Below are 25,672 nucleotides of genomic sequence, written 5' to 3' on the forward strand. Positions count from 1 at the left end.
AGACGAAGGCATTGATGCTATGGACTGGCCCGCCCGTTCCCCAGACCTGAATCCAATTGAGCACATCTGGGACATCATGTCTCGCTCTATCCACCAACGTCACGTTGCACCACAGACTGTCCAGGAGTTGGCAGATGCTTTAGTCCAGGTCTGGGAGGAGATCCCTCAGGAGACCGTCTGCCACCTCATCAGGAGCATGCACAGGCGTTGTAGGGAGGTCATACAGGCACGTGGAGGCCACACACACTACTGAGCCTCATTTTGACTTGTTTTAAGGACATTACATCAAAGTTGGATCAGCCTGTAGTGTGTTTTTCCACTTTAATTTTGAGTGTGACTCCAAATCCAGACCTCCATGGGTTGAAAAATTTGATTTCCATTTTTTAATTTTTGTGTGATTTTGTTGTCAGCACATTCAACTATTTAAAGAACAAAGTATTTCAGAAGAATATTTAATTAATTCAGATCTAGGATGTGTTATTTTTGTGTTCCCTTTATTTTTTTGAGCAGTGTATATCTAATGTGTGAAGACAATGGTCTGTGGTGCCAGCGCTTGCTGTCAACATATTTTCCATTCTATTACTATTGGTGATGGAGTTTAGGCTGAGGGTTGACACCTGATGTTTGACCCCTGATGGATTTCAGGCTGAGGGATGACCACTGATGTCTGACCCCTGACGGCTGATGGAGTTTAGGCTGAGGGATGACAACTGATGTCTGACCCCTAACGGCTGAGAGCTGACACCTGACAGCTGATGGAGTTTGGGCTGATGGAGGAGGTATTTTTTGACTGACATCTGAGGGACAAGGGAGTTTTGGATGAGGGAAGAGGGAGTTTTGGCTGAAGTCTGAGGTAGGAGAGAGTTTGGGCTGATGGAGGATGCAGTTTTGCCTGACGGAGGAGGAAGTTGTGGATGATGTCTGAGGATGTACTAATATGTATGCCGTAAAAGCCAGCTAGTTTAATAACCATATGAGACAAGTGTGTGTTTGGTTTCAACACATAAAGACAATGGTTGTAAATGATAAAAAAAAGGAAATCAGCATTACTCACCTATAAGGGTTCCTGCACACGGTGCCGTTTATGTGCGTCTATTCCATGCAGATTCTCATGCGGAAAAACTGCAGCGTAATATAGTACCAGCAAAGCGTATGAGATTACACAAAATTACACTGAAAATCTGCACAGATTTCCCTGCAGTTTTCTGTGCGTTACCACACGAAGACTGCACCAAAAAATGCATATGTAACTTGCAGGTTGCAGTTGCACAATTTTTTATGCAGATATCACCCTTGGAATGCAAAAACAATTGATATGCTGCATATCCACACTGCGAGTAAATTTCAGCATGGAAGAAAAAAGTAAAGAGTACAGTAGATCTGTCTAATCTCATACACTTTGCTGCTACTGTATTACTCTGGGGTTTTACCGCATGGGAATTTGCAAGGAAAAATGCACATGATCAGTACTATGAGTAGCCACCCTTAGATCCAATGTTGCTGCTCCAGTTTTCATGCAGAGCTTTGTTTATCTGGCAGCAGCGATGACATCAATGTAGTTGATGTGATGTCATTGCTACAGCCAGGTTAACAAAACACAGTGGAGAGAACTAGAGTGATCGCACAGGATCAATTACACTTATTATAAAAATAAAATAAAATAAAACGCACCAAGGAGGAGTTGGATGGAATGAAACTGTAAACGATTCCAATAATATTAGAGTGAAATGATAAGTTTATTGGGGGAAACTGTACAATTGAAAGGAGGCTCTAGTACCCTGTTGGGCCACCTCTAGCCTGGATACAAGATAAGCTACGGTCGGGCAGGGAGGCATACAGGGTCAGTATCCTGTGCCACACTTGCCCACAGATGTTTTAGCTGGTCCTGTAGATCCACCTGCACAATTGTAGACTGTGGAATCTGGTGTCCCAGCTGGTCTCATAAATGCTCAACTGGTGATAAATCTGACAACTGTGCAGACCAAGGAAGTATTGCAATCTGGTAGAGAAATTCCTGGGTAACCCTAGCTGTATGGGAGTGAGCATTATCCTGCTGAATATTCCCACTTGGAACCCCTGCCATAGGATGTCCTGCACATACTGCTGAGCTGTTAGTGTCCATCATAGTACTAGGAGTGACCAACTGTTGTATGCCATGACTCCCCACCACCAGCAGCTGGGCTATATGTCCCTCCATAGCAAAGGCAGGACTGAGGCGCTCACCACGAGGCCTCAGTACTCGAACCTGACTTTCCTCGGTTTCCAAACAAAACCTGGATTCATCACTAAAGACGATACAGTTCCAGTCCGTAGCAGTACAAGTTTTTCATTCACCACATAACTGCAAACAAAGGTGATAGTGAGTGGCAGTCAATGGCGGGACACGTAAGGAACACTGTGACATGTTTGTCAGAGGATCACATGATTCATTCTACTGGTGGTCTGTCTTGGCCATCTGGAGCCAGTTTGCCATATGTGTGTGCCCTCACTGCTCCCAACACCTCCAAGCAGGTAGTTCAGAACAACCTAAATGGCTGGCAATTGGTCAAAATGACTATCTTGCTTCTAATGATGTGTCCCTTCTCAAAGTCTGTCAACCGGGCAAAATGTCTTTGAGTGTGTCATAGAGGCATATCTTGCAGCCAATGATCTCTCACACCAGGAGGTACACTACCCAAAAGTAACTTCTGAGGGCCTTTTTATAGGGCAACAGATGAGCACTTTTACGCTTCTCTCATGGCACAACCCAGTGTCTAATCAGACCACGCCTGTAACCATTTACATATCTGTCTAAGACATCACTGCATGCCGAGATTTGCTGCAATCCAAAAATTTTATTTGGGTGCGCTATTTTATGGCATTTCCCACCAATGCCCTTTTTCTGTTGAAACAGGACAACCCTTTTACAGTACTTCAAAAGTGTAGCTTTTTCTTACTGACGATCCATCCTCTGGACAGATCATCAGCATCTTATCAGCGAGGGTGCGACACCCAGGGATCATTCGCTTCATTGGGGCTTAGCCAAGCCGAGGCCAGTGATAGTAGTCGTGACGTCACTGGGCCTGTGGGAAACAGCGAAAAGGCCGTGGCGCTACTCCCAGCACCGCTGCCTTCTCAAACAGCTGATCAGCGGGGGACCTATGTGTCAGACACCCGCCGATCAGATGCTGATGAACTATCCAGAGGATAGATCATCAGTAGGAAAAAGCTACAGGACCCCTTTAAGTCTACACTCATCTGCAATTTAACACATGCCTAATTAAAACAATCTGTCTCCCCATTTATATGAACATTTTCATAAAATTCCTAAAAAGTTCAACAAGCAATATACAAACAAAAATGTCTTGACTAAACAGGAACTGGAAGACATCTCTGAATGGCTGTCTTGGCTCAGTTGTGTTACATTAAGACTGTTCAATGCCTCCGAGCAGCTATCATCACCTCAGTACATTGCCAGTAAATATCACTGGATAAATTCTGCATACTGTGTGCTCCTTCTTCATCCTTGAGCAACACATTATCCTGTGTTTCCACCCTAGGCCCTGATAACATAATAGCATATGAAAACCCATTACTACAACAGACACACAGAATGTAAGGAAGAAATAAAGATTAATTGGCCCATTTCGTTTGTCCAATAATTTGTTTTCTTCCTGTTTAATGACTCTTTTCAGTTTAATCTCAGACAAACTATATCCCATGGTGATGTATATTACTTAGGGTACTTTCACACTAGCGTTTTGGCTTTCCGTTTGCGAGATCCATTCAGGGATCTCACAAGCGGTCCAAAACGGATCATTTTGCCCTAATGCATTCTGAATGGAAAAGGATCTGCTCAGAATGCATAAGTTTGACTCCGTTCAGTCTCCATTCCGCTTTGGAGGCGGACACCAAAACGCTGCTTGTGTTCGTCTGCTGAGCCAAACGGATCTGTTCTGACACACAATGTAAGTCAATGGGGACATATCAGTTTTCTATGACACAATCTCGCACAATAGAAAACGGATCCGTCCTCAATTGACTTTCATAAGTGTTCAAGACGGATCCGTTTTTGGCTATGTTAAAGATAATACAAACTGATCCGTTCTGAACGGATGCAGACGGTTGTATTACCTGACGGATCCTCACCAAACGCGAGTGTGAAAGTAGCCTTACATAAAATTGCATGCTCACACAATACAGGGTTGGTAGCATCACATATACATCCTTATTAAAATGACTGCTGTTAAAGTTTACATAAAACTTTTTTGTCATGTATTACGGGTCTGAAAATAAATGTAGTGTGAAATGTAGTGCAACCTTGTTTATTCAAGGTAACAGTAGCATTTTTTTTTTTCCATGATAAGGGTGTCCTTTGCTTTAATGCTGGGCAACCCCTTTAAGCTCTTCTTTGGTTATAGAAAACTCACTTAGGCTACATGCACACAACCGTATGTATTATGCAGTACATAAACTGCAGATTCACAAAATACGGATACTGACCATGTGCATCTGCATTTACCTAATAGAACTGCTTATTCTTGTCCGCAAAATGAACAAGAAAAGAACATGTTCTACAATTTGCGAAACGGCCATATGAATGCGGACAGCATACGGATGACATCTGTGTGCTGTCCAAATTATTTGAATGGGTCCACATGAGATGAAAAAAATGCGGATCGAACATAGGACCTAAATGCGATCGTATGCATATTGTATATTAGGGACTAGAATATCTAACAATTCCCTAAAATGCACATTTTATTAAAACGATCCCCCTTTTGAACAGGAATAACCTAATAATAAAGTCAGCTTGTTACAGGAAAATATCCACACCTTCCCTGCAGCCTGTCAGCAGACATAGACTGTCATGTCTGCTACTACACATATAGAGGGGTGCCTGGTAAACAATGAAGGGGACATGGAACCGTAAAGCAACTGCCCGATGGGGATGCAGGTAGTCAACATCAAAGTCCTGGAAAACCCTTTAGCTTCCAATTTTCAAGTGTTGGTATATCTGCTTGCTGATCAGTTCCAATCGGTGGACCTCCACCGATCTGATATTGCCGGCCAATCCTAAATGTAGGCCATCAATGTCCTGGAAAATCAGTTTAAAGGGGTTACCAGGAAAAGATATTTATGACTTATCCTCTGGACAGGTCATCATATCTGCGGGAGTGTGACAGCCAGAACCCCCGCTGATCAGCTGTTAAAAGAGGCCTTGAGCACTGAATCACATTACCATATACTGGTCACATTTAGATCAATAGGGCTGAGTTGCAATAACAAGCACTGCCACTATATGATGTACAGCACTGTTCTTGGAGCCAAATCTGCTTGGAGCCTGCATCGCAACGGTTCCCTGAATCAGCTGATCGTCGGGGATGCTGGGACTTGGACCCCCATCCAAAAGGCAATGATGACCTATCCCGAGGATAAAGGCAGATTTACACTGCCCAATATTTGGGCAGATTGTCAGAAAAAATGTTCCCACAAATGCTTGTTCCCAATAATCTGTCTGTCTAAATGTGCCAATGACTGAGCGAAACGTTCATTCATCGGATGATCCTGTTCATGGAGGCACACAAATTATCGCTTTTTGGGCAGCAGATCATGCTGTCTAAACAGCGATCTGCTGCCCAGAAACAATGATTCCGTATGAGGATGAGTGATCACAATGGCGTTCACTCCTCCCATACGGAGATTGACTGCTCTTTGACTGAATGAGCAGCAGACTGTCAGGAAAGATGGCTTCCTTCCCAACAATCGGCTGTTACATCAGGACACGTAAACCCGCCCGTCATCATTATCTTTTCTAGGATAACCCTTTAATCTCTTTTACTCTTGTTCACTCAGAGCAACACAAGTCAAATCTAGCATCTTTTAAGTAGTTGATTTTTATCTTCCCCCGAAAATGCCCTATTAGTTCAAGGTCATTAAAACTCTGTGGTTTGCTTACTGGAATTACTTAGTAATTATTTTTCTTGGCAACTACTAGAAACAGCGGCAAATCATTTTAATCAATTAAAGCCCTCATTTGTACTCTGTAAAATTCAACTTTTATATTAGTCTGGTTATCTGGGATATTTGTTTCTTTGTGGATACATCTGCATTTATAAGAAAATTGTGGAAAAACAAGAGTGATGCATGATAATGAGAGCCAAGCCACAGGAAAAAGGCTCATACAGTGGCTAACACTCTGCTGTATAATAACACAATAACAATACAATAGCGCTATCTCCCTTCTCCTGCCCAATAAATCTTAATAACTTATAATATCTTTAGCTTTCACTCATACATCTTACTATTATATTTATTTATTGCTTAAAATAAAAATAAATTCAGAATGACCATTAAGAGTGGGGCAGTCACAAAATACTGACCTAGAAAACTGCAGACAGCCTTTGCAATTACACCCTCTTGGCATTATTTTGGAAGCTAAATATTTTCAGTGTTGCAGCAAGGCTTTTCTTCTCCTGGGGCAGAAATTATCTATGAACCTTGGCCAACATAAGGTGGCTTATTGGCACCCTCCTTGGCATCCATTACACAAAGCATGTGCCATGCCAGCCACCACTGCCAGACAGCCCTTCAACCATAGTGTTAACACTGTTACCTTACCAAAACAGCCAGATCAGCATATCTACCATCCTAGCAAGTAGCCAGCAGAAAGCCTTATGCTGCCCATATACTTATTTTAAGCCCCCTAGGGGGCTTTAACAGTTTATAGCAAAAATGCTGTGTTACTCTTAAGCCTCGCCTCAGGTAGGGCTTAATAGGAACTTTAACCCCTTAGTGACCACCAATATGCCTTTTTTAAAATAATCACTACAGACATTTTGGCTGGGCCAGCCCACATTTTTACGTCAGCCTAGTCTAAGAGCTGCGGGTCTCCCTTGCAGCAGAAAGTGGGAGCTTGGCTCTCACATAAGATCAGCAGAAGCATCGATCCAGGCCACATAACCCCTTAGATGCCATTGTTAATAGCGCCTATTACATAGGTTGAAGACTCCCTATGTTTCTCATCGGCACACAGTAAAAATGAACAACGCAAAACTTATAACGTAAAAACTATGTGGCAGTATTGCTGTTTTGTTCATCCCCCAGAAAGCGCTAATAAAAATTAATCAGTAAGTTATATGTACCACAAAATGGTTCCATTAAAAACTACAACTTGTCCTGAAAAAAAGTCCCTATACGACTACATCGACAGTAAAATAAAAAAGTTAAAGTTCTTGGAATGCGACCAAGGAATAATGAAAAAATCACTTGGTCATGAACTCCCAAAACATACTTCTCCCAGTTGCCATAGTAATCAAAGTGCTCTTGCGATCTTGTAGCAGAGGGACCATTTGGTCATTTGAGGGAGCCCCTTAACTTAAATGACTGCTCATGTCGTGGTCAGAGTTGTCTCCAATCATGGGGATGGATGTCTGCCACGTTGAACTTCAGGCACTCACTGGATATAGTGCCCGATCATCTCTCGAGCAGGTGCCATATTTAAAGACCTGACATTCGTAGTACATATATGGCAGAGATTGGAAAGGGGTTACATTCACATACTGTTAATTTTACAACCACATCTGCTAGAAGATTTTTCCAAGCGTCTGCTACTCTTTCTATAAAATAAAATACTGTGACACTGCTTCTGACCTTTTCCCCAAGGAATTTCAGATTCTGCCCATTGTTCTATTGCTGTTTATTAAAAACATCCCTCCCGAACCTAACTAAAACTATTAACATACTTAGTGATGACTGTTTTGATCATTTTCATAGATTTTCCATGGTCAGGGCCCACACTTTCATACAAACGAGTTGAGTTAGAAATGAGCGTCACTATCCATTTCCACTAGAGGAACATGAATGTCACGTCATCAACAGGTAAACCATATATAAATTCTATTCAGTTATACAGTAGTAATGCTTTTTCCTTATCCAATGATTTCAGGCACAATTTCTGACATTGATATTCTGTAAAGACTTGGATATCTTTGTAATCTTTGATTCCTAGCAACAACATTAGCGGATGATGACAAGTTAAAGACATCAGCGCAAAGTCAGACAACCTAACATTCAGGAAAGTGAGAGGCCAACGGTACCGCTTGGAGATACCAAATCCAGCATGATCTGAAGAGACAAGGCACTTAGAAGAGCACTGTGATTCCTCAGTTTAAGCTATCTCTGATTTGTGTATACTTTACCACAGGTAGATAAAACAAGAAATACGGCAGCTCTGCAAATGAATAATAGAATACGGGTGCACACTTCAAGTCCCAACAAAAATATAAAAAGTGGAAAAAAGGCAGCATTTCAAAGTGGAAAAGATGAGAAACAGTTAGACCTTTTTCACACTGGCGTCCCGTGTGAGGGCCAGATAAGATGCGGGGGCGATTTTTCCACGCGAGTGCAGTATATTAATGCGTTTTGCACGCGAGTGAGAAAAATCGGCATATTTGGTACCCAAACCCGAACTTCTTGACAGAAGTTCGGGTTTGGGTTAGGTGTTGTGTAGATTTTATTATTTTCCCTTATAACATGATTATAAGGGAAAATAATAGCATTATTAATACAGAATGCTTAGTAAAATAGGGATGGAGGGGTTAAAAAAATAAATAAAAAAATGTAACTCACCTCATCCACTTCTCTTCTTTCTTCTTTGATGAGCTGTGATGGATCATGTGATGGACCATGTGATGAGCGCAGTGACGTCACCACAGGTCCTTTTCCTCCTGGTCATCAAAGAAGAAGACAGAAGAGAATCCAGTCTGCGCGAACAAGTGGATGAGGTGAGTTAAATTTATTTATTTTTTTAACCCCTCCATCCCTATTTTACTAAGCATTCTGTATTAAGAATGCTAATATTTTCCCTTGCTCTCACTTGCTTGCGGATGCTTGCGATTTTCACACAGCCCCATTCACTTCTATGGGGGCCTGTGTTGCGTGAAAAACTCAGAATATAGACCCTGCTGCGATTTTCACGCAATGCATAAGTGATGCGTGAAAACAATTGCTCATGTACACAGCCCCATAGAAATGAATGGGTCCGGATTCAGTGCGGGTGCAATGTGTTCACCTCACGCATTGCACCCGTGCAGAAAACCCGCCCGTGTCAAACGGGCCTTAGGGTTGAGTGAACCCGAACTGTAAAGTTCGGGTCAGTACCGAACTTTAGGTTTTTTTTGCACTCGGACACGAACCCGAACATTTTCGTAAAAGTTCAGGTTCGAGTTTGATGTTCGGTGATTTAATGCCGCTTGTTGAAAGGCTGCAGGGCAGCCAATCAACAAGCGTTTAACTCGTGTGCCCTTAGAAGCCATCACAGCCATGCCTACTAATGGCATGGCTGTGATTGGCCAAGTGCAGCAATGTGACCCAGCCTCTATATAAGCTGGAGTCAGGTAGCGCCGCACGTCACTCTGCTCTTAATAGTTGTAGGGATAGGATGCTGCTGCTGTGAGGGAGAGATTAGGAAAGACTCTGATATCTGCACTTAGTGTGAAGTCTGCGATCTACAGCGTTTTTTTGTTTGGTGGTGCAACATTTTTGTACCCTGCCCTGAGCCCAGTGAGACAGAATTATTTTTTTTTAATCCGTCTGTTAGTTAGGTGGGCGTCGGCGGCCATTTTGTGCACCGGCAGTGCACCAGCACTGCATATGTGCCAGGGACAATCATATAATCATGTTCTTGTAGTTCAGTGGCCGACATATACCCATTTTTAAAATGCACCTGCACTGCATATGTGTCAGGGGAAGGGAAAATAATACCGTCTGTGAGTTCAGGGACCCAGGGGGTGACATATCCCAATTTTCTTCTGTAAAGTACCCCTGTGCTGCATTTCTGAGAGTGAAATATAATCAGTTAAATCCATCTGTTCCATTGTGGGGTGACATATTTAACTTTATTGTTGTAAAGTACCTCTGAGGCCTGCACTGCATATGTGACACGCAGGCACATAAATTCAGCAAATCCATCTGTTCCATTGTAGGGGTGACATATCCACAATTTTTTATGTAAAAAAAACCCTGTGCTTCATTTGTGAGAGTGCAATATATTCTTAGTTAAATCCATCTATTATAAATAAAGTACCTTTTTGCCCTGTGCTGCATTCCTGACAGTCCAATAAAACCGCCAACTACTGCAGTTACATTTATTGTTGAAAAATTCAAATTGTTGTTGCTAGAAAGTACATTTGCGGCCTACACTGCATTCCTGTCAATCAAATAAAACCAGTAAATACGGCTGTTACATTTTCGGGCTTCAAATTCCCATTTTTGGGTGTAAAGTACCTCTGAGGCCTGCACATGTGAGAGGCAGGCACATAAATTCAGCAAATCCATCTGTTCCATTGTAGGGGTGACATCTTTTTGTCCCGTGCTGCACTTCTGGTAAAGAAATACAGTTAAATCCATCTGTTTCATTGTATGTGAGAAAAAAACTTTTTTTTGGCAATAAAGTACCTTTGCTGCCTGCACTGCATAGAAGACCGGGCAAAAAGTTTAAAAAATTTGTCTGTTCCATTGTTGGGTGACATTAACCCATTTTTCCCATCAAAATACCACTGCTCTGCCTAGGTGACAGGGACCTAAAATTTGTCTGTTCCATTGTTGGATGACATTAACCCATTTTGGTTGTCAAAAAAACCCTGTTCTGCATTGTTCACAAGAAAATTTTGTATAAACGTCTGTTACTTCGGTGGGTGACCGCAAAAAATTTGTGTCAAACAAGGGACATGGCCCTGGTCGTGGTGCTGCTGGTGTTGGTGGAGCTCCTGTTGCAGGGAGAGGACGTGGTCGATCTGTGCCAGCTACACACCCAAGTCAAACACCTTCCTCAGGTGCGAATAGGTGACAGAACCTTCAGCAGTATTTGGTCGGGCCGAATGCGGCTCTACGAATGGTGAGGCCAGAACAAGTACAGGCGATAGTAGATTGGGTTGCTGACAGTGCCTCCAGTTCCTTCACATTGTCTCCCACCCAGTCCCCTGCTGAAAGATCAGAATTTGCACCTGCAGCCCATGGCCATCAGTCTTTCACCTCACCCCCTTGCAAATCAGGCAAGCAGTCTGAGCCCCAAGTCATGCAGCAGTCTCTTATGCTTTTTGATGACTGCTGGCAGGGTTTCCCAGGGCCATTCACCTAGCTCTGCCCCAGAAGTGGAAGAGATTGAGTGCACTGATGCCCAACCACTTATGTTTCAGGATGAGTACATGGGAGGACCATCGCAGCACGTCTCGGATTATGACAAAACACAGGTGCCAACTGCTGCAGCTTTCTACAGTCTGCAGACCGACAAGGAGGGCAGGGGTAAAGAGTGGGTGGAAGATGATGTGGAGGATGATGATGTACTAGATCCCACATGGAATCAAGGTCATGCGAGTGACGTGTGCAGTTTGGAGGAAGAGGCGGTGGTCGCACACAGGCACCAGCACAGCAAAAGAGTGAGCAGGGTGCAAAAGCGTCTGCTCTGCATAGGTGACAGGGACCTAAATTAAAAAAAAAAGTCAGGTGACATTTTACCATTTTTGCCGTATACAAACTCCTGCTCTGCATAGGTGACAGGGACCTAAATTTTGTAAAATAGTCTGTTACATTGATGGTTGACATTAACCCATTTTTACTGATTGGAAGATGTGCGACTACAAGTGCACCCTGGTAGACACGCTGCTGATGGCATTCCCACATGACAGCGGGGGCTCATTGGAAGCACAAGGCGAAGGCTGAGGAAGAGGAAGAGGTTTCCAACTCAGCTGGGGCACCGCCAGCACCTCAGAAGGCAGGGTTAGCATGGCCGAAATGTGGAAAAGTTTTGTCAGCACGCCATAACAGCCAGCACCACCAGCTGATATGGAACGTCTTAGCAGGAGGCAGTATTTCAGCAACATGGTGGAGCAGTGTGTGTGCACACGCATACAAGTACTGAATGATGGGTCTGCCCTCTTCAACTTCTGGGTCTCCAAATTGGGCACATGGCCTGAGCTTGCCCTTTATGCCTTGGAGGTGCTGGCCTGCCCTGCAGCCAGTGTATTGTCTGAACGTATGTTTAGCATGGCAGGGGGTGTTATCACAGACAAGCGCAGCCGCCTGTCCACAGCCAATGTGGACAAGCTCACGTTCATTAAAATGAACCAGGCAGGGATCCCACAGGACGTGCAGAATAGACATGCATACCGGCCTCACCCAGCCATTGTTGTACTCCAGTGCACTTTCTCTTTGTTTTATTTTTTTATATTTCCCAATGTTTTGGGGTCTACTGAAATTTAAACAAAAATAAATAAATAATAAAATAAAAAACTAAACAAAAAAACTGTGTATGCTACCTCCTCCACCGCCGCTTCCACCTACACCGCCACATCCACCACCTCCTCAATCTCCTACTCCATATGGACTTCCTCCTCAGGCTGGGTCCCCTAGGCAACATGTTAGTGTATTACTCTGTGTAATACACTAACAGGCAATGCATTACAATACAGATGTATTGTAATGCATTGCAGAGGGGATCAGACCCCCAAAAGTTGAAGTCCCAGAGTGGGACAGACAAAAAGTTTTAAATGAGCCCCTACATAGGACAATCGCCCAAAAAAAAAAAAATATGGCTCTCAGACTATGGAGACACTAAAACATAATTTTTTTTGTTTCAAAAATGCTTTTATTGTGTTAAATGTACCGCGTCCGGTAACAACCTGCTCTATAAAAATACCACATGAGCAAGAGATCAAAAAGTCATATGCACCCCAAAATTGTACCAATCAAACGGTCATCTCATCCCTCAAAAAATGATACCCTACCTAAGAGAATCGCCCAAAAAAAAAAAAAAAATATGGCTCTCAGACAATGGAGACACTAAAACATGATTTTTTTTTTTTGTTAAAGAAATATTAGTGTATAAAACTTTAATAAATAAAAGAAGTATACATATTAGGTATCACCGCGTCCGTAACAACCTTCTCTATAAAAATATCACATGATTTATCCCCTCAGGTGAACACCGTAAAAAAAGATAAAATAAAAACGGTGTCAAAAAGCCATTTTGTCACCTTGCATCGCAAAAAGTGTAATAGCAAGCGATCAGACAGTCATATGCACCCCAAAATAGTGCCAATCAAACTATCATCTCATCCCAAAAAAATAAAAAAAAACTATGGCTTTCAGACTATGGAGACACTAAAACATGATTTTTTGGTTTATTTCAAAAAAGATATTATTGTGTAAAACTTAAATAAATAAAAAAGTATACATATTAGGTATTGAAACATTACTAACGACCTGCTCTATAAAAATATTACATGACCTAAATTTGGTATTTTTTTTATAAATAAAAATAAAATATTTTGATTCAAATTTACCGCTGTCATGAAGTACAATATGTCACGAGAAAACAGTCTCAGAATGGCTTGGATATGTAAAAGCGTTTTAAAGTTATCACCACATAAAGTGACACTTGTAAGATTTCCAAAAATCTGGTCCTTAAGGTGAAAAAGGATCCGGTCCTTAAGGGGTTAACAACTGGAAGACACCTATTAAATGAGAATGGACTTTTATAACTGCACACTTCCCCTTTAAGACTTCTGCATTTCACTAGTTTTGTCTTAAGCTGATCTACCTTGTTCCGCTTGGAAAGCTGAACAGTTAATAATTGAGAAAGTCAAATAAACACTTATCAGAGAAAATATACCAAGTTCTCTGCATGAAGAAGCGAAGGAATGTATGCATTTCAGTGTTGCTGTAGCTAAAGTTCAGTAGTAATGCTAAGTACTCCCCTGATGACTTGTACTGTATTACAGCACCAGAAAGAGCAGCTGGCAGAGACACAGATGAGTAGTGGCCAAGAATGCACTGAAGCAAATATTAAATTCAAATCTGAACACAGTTCACTGCCCCAATCAGAGAGGAGGAAGAACAACATTTGTATTGTGCTTCATATGCAGTGAAAGAACCACAGAGTGGCTATAATAGGCATATTTCTGGCGCACATTGCGGTGCAAAGGTAATTTGTGCCACAATCTGCGACTTTTCCCCCCTTACGGAAGGAAATGGCAGGCTACATTCACACCACCGTAGTGTTTTGTGGATCCGCGTTCCACAATTTGCAAACAGCACATGGCCGGCGTTATCATAGAAAATGGCTATTCTTTTTCGCAATTGTGGACAAGAATAGGACATGCTCTATTTGCGGCCCTATTGAAATGAATGGGTCCGCATACGTTCCGCAAAATTGCGTAACGGAAGCAGACTCATTTAGACGGTCATGTGAATGAGCCCTTAAAGGGAGTCTTTCACCTCCAAAATCAGTTCCAAAGAAGGCACACTCCTATGTGGGGTAAAAGCCCTGAAACATAAGCATACCTTTCTTGTAGAATCCAGTCCTCCAATCGTAAGAATTTTTTTTTTCTATGCAAGTAAGGTTTTTTGGTGCACCATGGGCAGGACTGCTCCATTTGGTTCATGTAGCTTTACCTGTATCAATGCTATGGAGTCTGAAATTTCAGGGACTGTCAATTAAATAAGAGGGGGAGGCGGAGCATTGGTGCGCTAAACGGAGTGGCCCTGCCAATGTTGCACTGAAAACCTTATTTGTATAGAAAAAAAAAGTATTTCTCAGGATTGGAGGGCTGAATTTTCACAAGAAAGGTAAAGTCATGTTTTGGAGTACCTACCACACATGGTGTTATGCTAACTTAGAAACAGACTCCCTTTAAATGTATAAGTTACAAAATTTGATGAATCTTTTTCGACAAAACTACCTGCTCTGCTCTTTCTGGTTTATAACCTGCTGCCAGCATAATGCACTGCATTTTGTGGTGATAGGTTCTCTTAGGTCTATACAGGAATATAAGGTACAATTTCTGTTCAGATATTTAACCCTCTAGCGCTGCAAAATCCTGGACACAAGTGAGCAAAAAGTCCACACAATAAAATAGAAAAAATGGATTGCGCTGCAGGAGAGTATGCTAAAATAATAAAGTCAAATGTATCTTTTTCTTTCTTGTGTAAATCTTCGGTCAAATGGGGTCATCCATATACATCAAACATAACTGTGGTGTAGAAATCTGGAAAAATAGAAACCGCACAATGGTGTAGTACTTCTAGAAAGGAGTATCACCTGGCCGCAGGTTATACTTACAAAACTCAGATGGTAATAAGCGTAGAAAACCAGCTCAGCACTTTCATCCACCCAGGAGCTGCACACCTCAGATGCCGTTCAGTAAGCCGCACAAACGAACAGGATCCGAACCGCTTGTGAGAAAACTTGCACAGGCACAAGCTGGATCTCAAATCAGCAAGATGTTACCAAATTTGCACTCTTCAGGGTCTCGGAAGAAGGATATCAACCAATGGTGAAGTACGTACAGCAAGGTTGGATAAAAAGGATTTATTATACTCACAAAAACAGCAGATTTGGGAGCAATTTAAAACAAGTACAAAGTGCCCGACCCGGGTCAGCATCTGAGGTGTGCAGCTCCTGGGTGGATGAAAGTGCTGAGCTAGTTTTCTACGCTTATTACCATCTGAGTTTTGTAAGTATAACCTGCGGCCAGGTGATACTCCTTTCTAGAAGTACTACACCATTGTGCGGTTTCTATTTTTCTAGATTTCTACACCGCAGTTATGTTTGATGTATATGGATGACCCCATTTGACCGAAGATTTACACAAGAAAGAAAAAGATACATTTGACTTTATTATTTTAGCATACTCTCCTGCAGCGCAATCCATTTTTTCTCTCTTAGGTCTATGTTCACACCTGTCTTAGAGGCTTTGTTAAGAGCCTTTATTAGCTCCATATAGACTCGAGTCCTGAAGCCTTAGAAATGGCTTTGTAACTACAGACTAACATATTTTTACCATATTCTTTTCTCATTTCTTTTGCTTTTAGCCTAATATTTTTAATAATATAGTAATTTTTATAGTACTGCAAATACAGTTCAGTAAATATATATATATATATATATCTATAAAAAAATGTGCATGTATTTTTATGTGCTTGACTATAGGCTTTTTCACATCCCTGTAAAAACACTTCAGAGACAGTAATCAAGAACTGAATAAATATCTGCAACATAACTCATGACTGATCCTGCACGATATCGTTTTCGGTTAGTGTTATCAAAGAAAAGGCATGAGAATGCAGAAGGAGAGATAACATTAAAGCAGTAACGTACCCCTCCTATCTCACATAAATGTCTGACATACACGTCTCTGTTTTAGCACAGTAACTACAACCCCAATTCCAGAAAAGTTGGGACGCTGTAAAAAATGTAAATTAAAACAGAATGCAATAATTTGTAAATCTCATAGACCCATGTTTTTTTCACACATATCACACATTGAAAGCGAGACATTTTACCATTTCATGAAATTTTTTTACTCATTTAGAACTGGATGGCAGCAACGCGGCTCAAAAAAGTTGGGAAATAGAAACAAAAGGCTAGATAAGTAAGTGGTACTAATAAAAAAGTAGCGATTATCTAAGTCACTTGACATTACTGCTATTACATAACAATGCAAGTCATTACTTGAACATGATTTTTAGCCCAAAATAAATAAAATGTCTCACAAAGTTGTCCATAGCCTTTAATTAATAAAAATAAGTTGAATGATATACATCATGGGATGCTTGGCACATCCTATATCATTGTCTATGAATCCCCTTGGAAAACTAAGTGATATTATTATTAAAAAAAGAGGTGCACTCAAGCATTGGTACTATATAACGCATGGTTTGAATACGAGTATTGTGGACTTATTAAACTATTTTAAAAAAATTATGAATATACAGTAAATTAAAGGCTATGGACACCTTTAGGGGCACATTTTTATTCTTGAATTCTACTTATCTTGAACTAAAAATCATTTTTCCAGTTGTATTTATGAATGTATGTTGTATGTATATTTATATATGCAGTGTAGGCATCAGTCATCGCAGTAGTCTGGACATGGCAAGCTTACTATGACAAGTACTTGTCACCCCATGATTCTGTTCGCGGGGTACCGATCAGAGGAGACAGGGAGCTACCTCCCTCTAACTGCTCAGATGCTACAGTTGCTATTGACAGTGTCATCTAAGGGGGTAAACTGCCGAGCCTGGCACTGAGAGCTGAGTGCAAGGTGGATGACACACACAAGCGATTTTATGGGCACCCAGCTCCTGAGTCCACCATGATGTAATAATACAGCACAGAACTTCTGTATCTACTAATGTGCTATGATGTAATTTTCAGCAGTTTGCCTTCAATAGCTTTCAGTTCCACTGCATCTGCAGACTGTTGCTTCTGTTTCTCTGTGAAACTCGTCAGACATCTGGTCAACAGCTCGATCTATAGCCCTTATCTCTTCACTACTGACAGCTCATAAACACTCATTTAATCTAAATTATGATCAAACTGATAAGAGTTTTGAGCTTGAATGAGTGTTTATGAGCTGTAAGAGAGCTAGGAAGTGTTGCAGATCAGGCCATCAGTGCAGCTCTCTGACAGTTTTCATTAAGAAGGAGAAGCAACAGTCTGCCGATACAGTGAAACTGAAAGATGTAAATGAACTGTTGAAAATTTTTAATAAATGCCAGTTGGAAAATTGTCAGTAGAATGCAATAATAAAAAAAATTGCCCCCAAAGGTGTCCATTGCCTTTAAGTCTCTAGTAGTAGGAACTTAAAAGGGTTGCCCAGGTTCAGAGCTGAACACAAACATAACCCCTTCTTCACCCCTCCAGCCCCTATGAATGGAGAATTGGAGCATTTTATGCTCCAATGCTCCCCCTTGCCCTGCACTGCATCGCACAGGGCAAGGGCTGTTTGTTTATACAGTACTTTTACACTGCCAAGCAGAGGCTTCCACCTAGCAGTGTTCCCACATACGTCACCGGCACTAATGGGCGGTCTTTAGCACTGTCCTAACCTGTTTAATGGTACAAGACCGCTGAGACCAATAATTGACTGCAGTGGTCATGTGGAGTATAGGGCACCTAAGTGCTATAGCCAAGTAACCATAGACCATCGGAGAGGACCGGCGCATAGTGCTGGAAGCAGCAAGGGAATAAACTGGTGAGTATAGCCTCTTTTGTTATTTTATCACAATTCCTAGTGGTGGGCCAATTTTTTAATGACCCAGAATGCATCTTATAACATTTTATGCACAACTATTCTATAGACAGTGGTAAAATTTGTTTGGATACTCTTTAAGACTACTTCAGGGCCCGCAAAGTCTACCAAACATGGCTGGAACCTAAAACATAAGCAGTGCTGTCCTAGTCTACCACTGGCGCTCATATTTCAATGTTCCATTGTTTTAGACTAGCAGTGCAAAGCTACAGGTTTGTACTTTATAGGTATAATAAATCATGCACCTAGGGAACAATATGGTGGTGAAGGAAGCTGGAGATATGAAAACTATGAGAAAAAATGTTAAATATGAAGGACGCATAAGGACACATGAGAATGAAACAATGTATATACAGCATGTGATCTATTCCATATTCAGCCTCTCCTAACTTTTATAGTCATTCTCATTTCAGCGAGATAATATGAATAGCTGTTCCATTTTGCCCGCTGTGAAGTAACGCAGAGAATAATTATCCATCCTTTGTTGAAACACAACTTAATATATTTAAATCTTTCACATTATGGTCATCTTTCTCCACAAAGCTGCAACCATGACAAAAGGTTAAACACTAATGCGTGGTATAATATTTCTTTATAGCATGGGTTCATGCTTTCACCATAAATCACTACATAGCATTATTCTCAATTGTAAAGTTACTCTACAAAATGAACACGCCACCAGTCAAATTATATATTCCTTTTCAAGCCTTCCCATAAATCATTCTTTTAGATAAAAAGTTACTTGAGAAATCAACTGTAACAATTGAAACTAGTCATTTTCAAGTACTTACCCTCTGACAGCGTGAATGAGCCTTAGCGATGGATAGGCAGTTCGTACTCTGAGTTTGTTTTTAAGAATTAAAGCATTAACCCATTCCACATGCTTCTCTCCACCTTTCACCATGAAAGCTGGTATCCAAAGGACGCTGTCATTAAGCATGGAAAGTCTATGAACAAATTTTGCCCGGTCGCTTTCATTGCGAAATCCCCCGAATGCTCTCTGTACCACTGATGGGTTCATGGTTATGAAGTCTGATTTGGTTCCAACATCGGCAGCAAATTCGACTACAGGAGCTAAATTGCACCTATATGAATGAAAACAAGAATGAAAACAAGAATGAACACGACATTGTACAAAAAACACTTTTGTCAGCAGTAAGTCATTTCATACATAAACATGTTGTCCGCTTGACTGTATTAGCACCTAAAATCTAAAATGTTGGTCCCTTCGGTGCCAGTTCCATTTTGGCCTGGGGAATCAGTGAGGTGGGTGGGGCCTATCCAAAGGGGTGGGTCTTGAAGGGCATCTATCAGCAGATTTGTACCTATGAAACTGGCTGACCTGTTACATGGGCACTTAGTAGCTGAAGGCCTCTGTGTTGGTTCCATGTTCATATGTGTCCCCATTGCTGAGAAAAATAAGGTTTTTAACCACCTCAGCCCCCAGTGCTTAAAAACCCTGAAAGACCAGGCCACTTTTTACACTTCTGACCTACACTACTTTCACCGTTTATTGCTCGGTCATGCAACTTACGACCCAAATGAATTTTACCTCCTTTTCTTCTCACTAATAGAGCTTTCATTTGGTGGTATTTCAATGCTGCTGACATTTTTACTTTTTTTGTTATTAATCGAAATTTAAAACGATTTTTTTGCAAAAAAATGACATTTTTCACTTTCAGTTGTAAAATTTTGCAAAAAAAAACGAGATCCATATATAAATTTTGCTCTAAATTTATTGTTCTACATGTCTTTGATAAAAAAAAAATGTTTGGGTAAAAAAAAAATGGTTTGGGTAAAAGTTATAGCGTTTACAAACTATGGTACAAAAATGTGAATTTCCGCTTTTTGAAGCAGCTCTGACTTTCTGAGCACCTGTCATGTTTCCTGAGGTTCTACAATGCCCAGACAGTACAAACACCCCACAAATGACCCAATTTCGGAAAGTACACACCCTAAGGTATTCGCTGATGGGCATAGTGAGTTCATAGAACTTTTTATTTTTTGTCACAAGTTAGCGGAAAATGATGATTTTTTTATATATTTTTTTTTTTCTTACAAAGTCTCATATTCCACTAACTTGTGACAAAAAATAAAAAGTTCTATGAACTCACTATGCCCATCACGAAATATCTTGGGGTGTCTTTTTTCCAAAATGGGGTCACTTGTGGGGTAGTTATACTGCCCTGGCATTCTAGGGGCCCAAATGTGTGGTAAGGAGTTTGAAATCAAATTCTGTAAAAAATGACCTGTGAAATCCGAAAGGTGCTCTTTGGAATATGGGCCCCTTTGCCCACCTAGGCTGCAAAAAAGTGTCACACATCTGGTATCTCCGTACTCAGGAGAAGTTGGGGAATGTGTTTTGGGGTGTCATTTTACATATACCCATGCTGGGTGAGAGAAATATCTTGGCAAAAGACAACTTTTCCCATTTTTTTATACAAAGTTGGCATTTGACCAAGATATTTATCTCACCCAGCATGGGTATATGTAAAAAGACACCCCAAAACACATTCCTCAACTTCTCCTGAATACAGAGATACCAGATGTGTGACACTTTTTTTGCAGCCTAGGTGGGCAAAGGGGCCCACATTCCAAAGAGCACCTTTCGGATTTCACTGGTCATTTTTTACAGAATTCGATTTCAAACTCCTTACCACACATTTGGGCCCCTAGAATGCCAGGGCAGTATAACTACCCCACAAGTGACCCCATTTTGGAAAGAAGACACCCCAAGGTATTCCGTGAGGGGCATGGCGAGTTCCTCGAATTTTTTATTTTTTGTCACAAGTTAGTGGAAAATGATTTTTTTTTAATTTTTTTTTTTTCATACAAAGTCTCATATTCCACTAACTTGTGACAAAAAATAAAAAGTTCTATGAACTCACTATGCCCATCAGCAAATACCTTGGGGTCTCTTCTTTCCAAAATGGGGTCACTTGTGGGGTAGTTATACTGCCCTGGCATTCTAGGGGCCCAAATGTGTGGTAAGGAGTTTGAAATCAAATTCTGTAAAAACTGACCAGTGAAATCCGAAAGGTGCTCTTTGGAATATGGGCCCCTTTGCCCACCTAGGCTGCAAAAAAGTGTCACACATCTGGTATCTCCGTATTCAGGAGAAGTTGAGGAATGTGTTTTGGGGTGTCTTTTTACATATACCCATGCTGGGTGAGATAAATATCTTGGTCAAATGCCAACTTTGTATAAAAAAATGGGAAAAGTTGTCTTTTGCCAAGATATTTCTCTCACCCAGCATGGGTATATATAAAATGACACCCCAAAACACATTCCCCAACTTCTCCTGAGTACGGAGATACCAGATGTGTGACACTTTTTTGCAGCCTAGGTGGGCAAAGGGGCCCATATTCCAAAGAGCACCTTTCGGATTTCACTGGTCATTTTTTACAGAATTTGATTTCAAACTCCTTACCACACATTTGGGCCCCTAGAATGCCAGGGCAGTATAACTACCCCACAAGTGACCCCATTTTGGAAAGAAGAGACCCCAAGGTATTCGCTGATGGGCATAGTGAGTTCATGGAAGTTTTTATTTTTTGTCACAAGTTAGTGGAATATGAGACTTTGTATGAAAAAAATAAAATAAAAATAAATCATCATTTTCCACTAACTTGTGACAAAAAATAAAAAATTCTAGGAACTCGCCATGCCCCTCACGGAATACCTTGGGGTGTCTTCTTTCCAAAATGGGGTCACTTGTGGGGTAGTTATACTGCCCTGGCATTTTCCAGGGGCCCTAATGTGTGGTAAGTAGGTAAATGACCTGTGAAATCCTAAAGGTGCTCTTTGGAATATGGGCCCCTTTGCCCACCTAGGCTGCAAAAAAGTGTCACACATGTGGTATCGCCGTATTCAGGAGAAGTTGGGGAATGTGTTTTGGGGTGTCATTTTACATATACCCATGCTGGGTGAGAGAAATATCTTGGCAAAAGACAACTTTTCCCATTTTTTTATACAAAGTTGGCATTTGACCAAGATATTTCTCTCACCCAGCATGGGTATATGTAAAATGACACCCCAAAACACATTCCCCAACTTCTCCTGAGTACGGCGATACCAGATGTGTGACACTTTTTTGCAGCCTAGATGCGCAAAGGTGCCCAAATTCCTTTTAGGAGGGCATTTTTAGACATTTGGATACCAGACTTCTTCTCACGCTTTGGGGCCCCTAGAATGCCAGGGCAGTATAAATACCCCACATGTGACCCCATTTTGGAAAGAAGACACCCCAATGTATTCAATGAGGGGCATGGCGAGTTCATAGAAATTTATTTTTTTTGGCTCAAGTTAGCGGAAATTGATATTTTTTATTTTTTTCTCACAAAGTCTCCCGTTCCGCTAACTTGGGACAAAAATTTCAATCTTTCATGGACTCAATATGCCCCTCACGGAATACCTGGGGTGTCTTCTTTCCGAAATGGGGTCACATGTGGGGTATTTATACTGCCCTGGCATTCTAGGGGCCCTAAAGCGTGAGAAGAAGTCTGGAATATAAATGTCTAAAAAATTTTACGCATTTGGATTCCGTGAGGGGTATGGTGAGTTCATGTGAGATTTTATTTTTTGACACAAGTTAGTGGAATATGAGACTTTGTAAGAAAAAAAAATAATAATTCCGCTAACTTGGGCCAAAAAAATGTCTGAATGGAGCCTTACAGAGGGTGATCAATGACAGGGGGGTGATCAATGACAGGGGGAGTGATCATTGACAGGGGTGGTGATCAATGACAGGGGGGTGATCAGGGAGTCTATATGGGGTGATAACCACAGTCATTGGTCACGCCCCTGTAAGGCTTCATTCAGACGTCCGTATGCGTTTTGCGGATCCGATCCATCTATCAGTGGATCCGTAAAAATCATGCGGACATCTGAATGGAGCTTTACAGGGGGTTGATCAATGACAGGGGTGTAATCAATGACAGGGGGGTGATCAGGGAGTCTATATGGGGTGATCACCACAGTCATTGATCACGCCCCTGTAAGGCTTCATTCAGATGTCCGTATACGTTTTTGCGGATCCGATCCATCTATCAGTGGATCCGTAAAAATCATGCGGACATCTGAATGGAGCTTTACAGGGGGTTGATCAATGACAGGGGTGTAATCAATGACAGGGGGGTGATCAGGGAGTCTATATGGGGTGATAACCACAGTCATTGATCACGCCCCTGTAAGGCTTCATTCAGACGTCCGTATGCGTTTTGCGGATCCGATCCATCTATCAGTGGATCCGTAAAAATCATGCGGACATCTGAATGGAGCTTTACAGGGGGTTGATCAATGACAGGGGTGTAATCAATGACAGGGGGGTGATCAGGGAGTCTATATGGGGTGATCACCACAGTCATTGATCACGCCCCTGTAAGGCTTCATTCAGACGTCCGTATACGTTTTTGCGGATCCGATCCATCTATCAGTGGATCCGTAAAAATCATGCGGACATCTGAATGGAGCTTTACAGGGGGTTGATCAATGACAGGGGTGTAATCAATGACAGGGGGGTGATCAGGGAGTCTATATGGGGTGATAACCACAGTCATTGATCACGCCCCTGTAAGGCTTCATTCAGACGTCCGTATGCGTTTTGCGGATCCGATCCATCTATCAGTGGATCCGTAAAAATCATGCGGACATCTGAATGGAGCTTTACAGGGGGTTGATCAATGACAGGGGTGTAATCAATGACAGGGGGGTGATCAGGGAGTCTATATGGGGTGATAACCACAGTCATTGATCACGCCCCTGTAAGGCTTCATTTAGACGTCCGTATGCGTTTTGCGGATCCGATCCATCTCTCAGTGGATCCGTAAAAATCATGCGGACATCTGAATGGAGCTTTACAGGGGGTTGATCAATGACAGGGGTGTAATCAATGACAGGGGGGTGATCAGGGAGTCTATATGGGGTGATAACCACAGTCATTGATCACGCCCCTGTAAAGCTTCATTCAGACGTCCGTATGCGTTTTGCGGATCCGATCCATGTATCAGTGGATCCGTAAAAATCATGCGGACATCTGAATGGAGCTTTACAGGCGGTTGATCAATGACAGGGGTGTAATCAATGACAGGGGGGTGATCAGGGAGTCTATATGGGGTGATAACCACAGTCATTGATTACGCCCCTGTAAGGCTTCATTCAGACGTCCGTATGCGTTTTGCGTATCCGATCCATCTATCAGTGGATCCGTAAAAATCATGCGGACATCTGAATGGAGCTTTACAGGGGGTTGATCAATGACAGGGGTGTAATCAATGACAGGGGGGTGATCAGGGAGTCTATATGGGGTGATAACCACAGTCATTGATCACGCCCCTGTAAGGCTTCATTCAGACGTCCGTATGCGTTTTGCGTATCCGATCCATCTATCAGTGGATCCGTAAAAATCATGCGGACATCTGAATGGAGCTTTACAGGGGGTTGATCAATGACAGGGGTGTAATCAATGACAGGGGGGTGATCAGGAAGTCTATATGGGGTGATCAGGGGTGATCAGGGGCTAATAAGGGGTTAATAAGTGACGGGGGGGGGGTGTAGTGTAGTGTAGTGGTGCTTGGTGCTACTTTACTGAGCTACCTGTGTCCTCTGGTGGTCGATCCAAACAAAGGGGACCACCAGAGGACCAGGTAGCAGGTATATTAGACGCTGTTATCAAAACAGCGTCTAATATACCTGTTAGGGGTTAAAAAAAACACATCTCCAGCCTGCCAGCGGCGATCGTTCAAACACATCTCTCTTACCTTCCGTTCCTGTGAGCGCGCGCGCCTGTGTGCGCGCGTTCACAGGAAGTCTCGGCTCGCGCGAGATGACGCGTATATGCGTGACTCTGCGCAGGGCTGCCACCTCCGGAACGCGAATCTGCGTTAGGCGGTCCGGAGGTGTATATGCAAATTAGCCTCTGGGAGTGTTGCCGTTACACCTAGATGCTCTATTCCCTCTACAACTGCCGCACCCTCTTCACTTTGATTGACAGGACCAGGCGTGATCACGCTTACACTTTTAACCATGTATCCCCTAAAAAGGTGCAAAAATTATGTACACAACAGAATGGAGAAAAAAGTTATGTATTTGACAGATACATACTTAAAAAACAAAAATGTATCTAGTTAGGAATGAGGGTAAATGTCCCGGTCTTGAATTTGTTAGGCCTCTTTCACACTTGCGTTGTCCGGATCCGGCGTGTACTCCACTTGCCGGAATTACATGCCGGATCCGGAAAAACGCAAGTGTACTGAAAGCATTTGAAGACGGAACCGTCTTCCAAATGCGTTCAGTGTTACTATGGCACCCAGGACGCTATTAAAGTCCTGGTTGCCATAGTAGGAGCGGGGAGCGGGGGAGCGGTATACTTACAGTCCGTGCGGCTCCCGGGGCGCTCCAGAATGACGTCAGAGCGCCCCATGCGCATGGATGACGTGATCCATGTGATCACGTGATCCATGCGCTTGGGGCGCCCTGACGTCACTCTGGAACGCCCGGGGAGCCGCACGGACGGTAAGTATACTGCTCCCCGCTCCCCGCTACACTTTACCATGGCTGCCAGGACTTTAGCGTCTTGGCAGCCATGGAAACCATTCAGA

At 42.2% G+C, this 25,672-nt stretch overlaps 1 protein-coding gene across 1 annotated transcript in view; it reads right to left on the reverse strand.

Annotated features, from left to right (window-relative positions):
* Positions 1–25,672, reverse strand: part of ST8SIA4 (ST8 alpha-N-acetyl-neuraminide alpha-2,8-sialyltransferase 4) — a 198,215-nt gene that overhangs the window by 41,533 nt on the left and 131,010 nt on the right. Inside the window, exon 4 of the mRNA XM_040421582.1 lies at positions 18,866–19,159. Coding sequence (XP_040277516.1) covers positions 18,866–19,159 — 294 coding nt within the window. The remainder of the gene's footprint in view (positions 1–18,865; positions 19,160–25,672) is intronic.

The sequence above is a fragment of the Bufo bufo genome, chromosome 2, assembly GCF_905171765.1.
Source record: "Bufo bufo chromosome 2, aBufBuf1.1, whole genome shotgun sequence".
NCBI classification, from domain to species: Eukaryota; Metazoa; Chordata; class Amphibia; order Anura; family Bufonidae; genus Bufo; species Bufo bufo.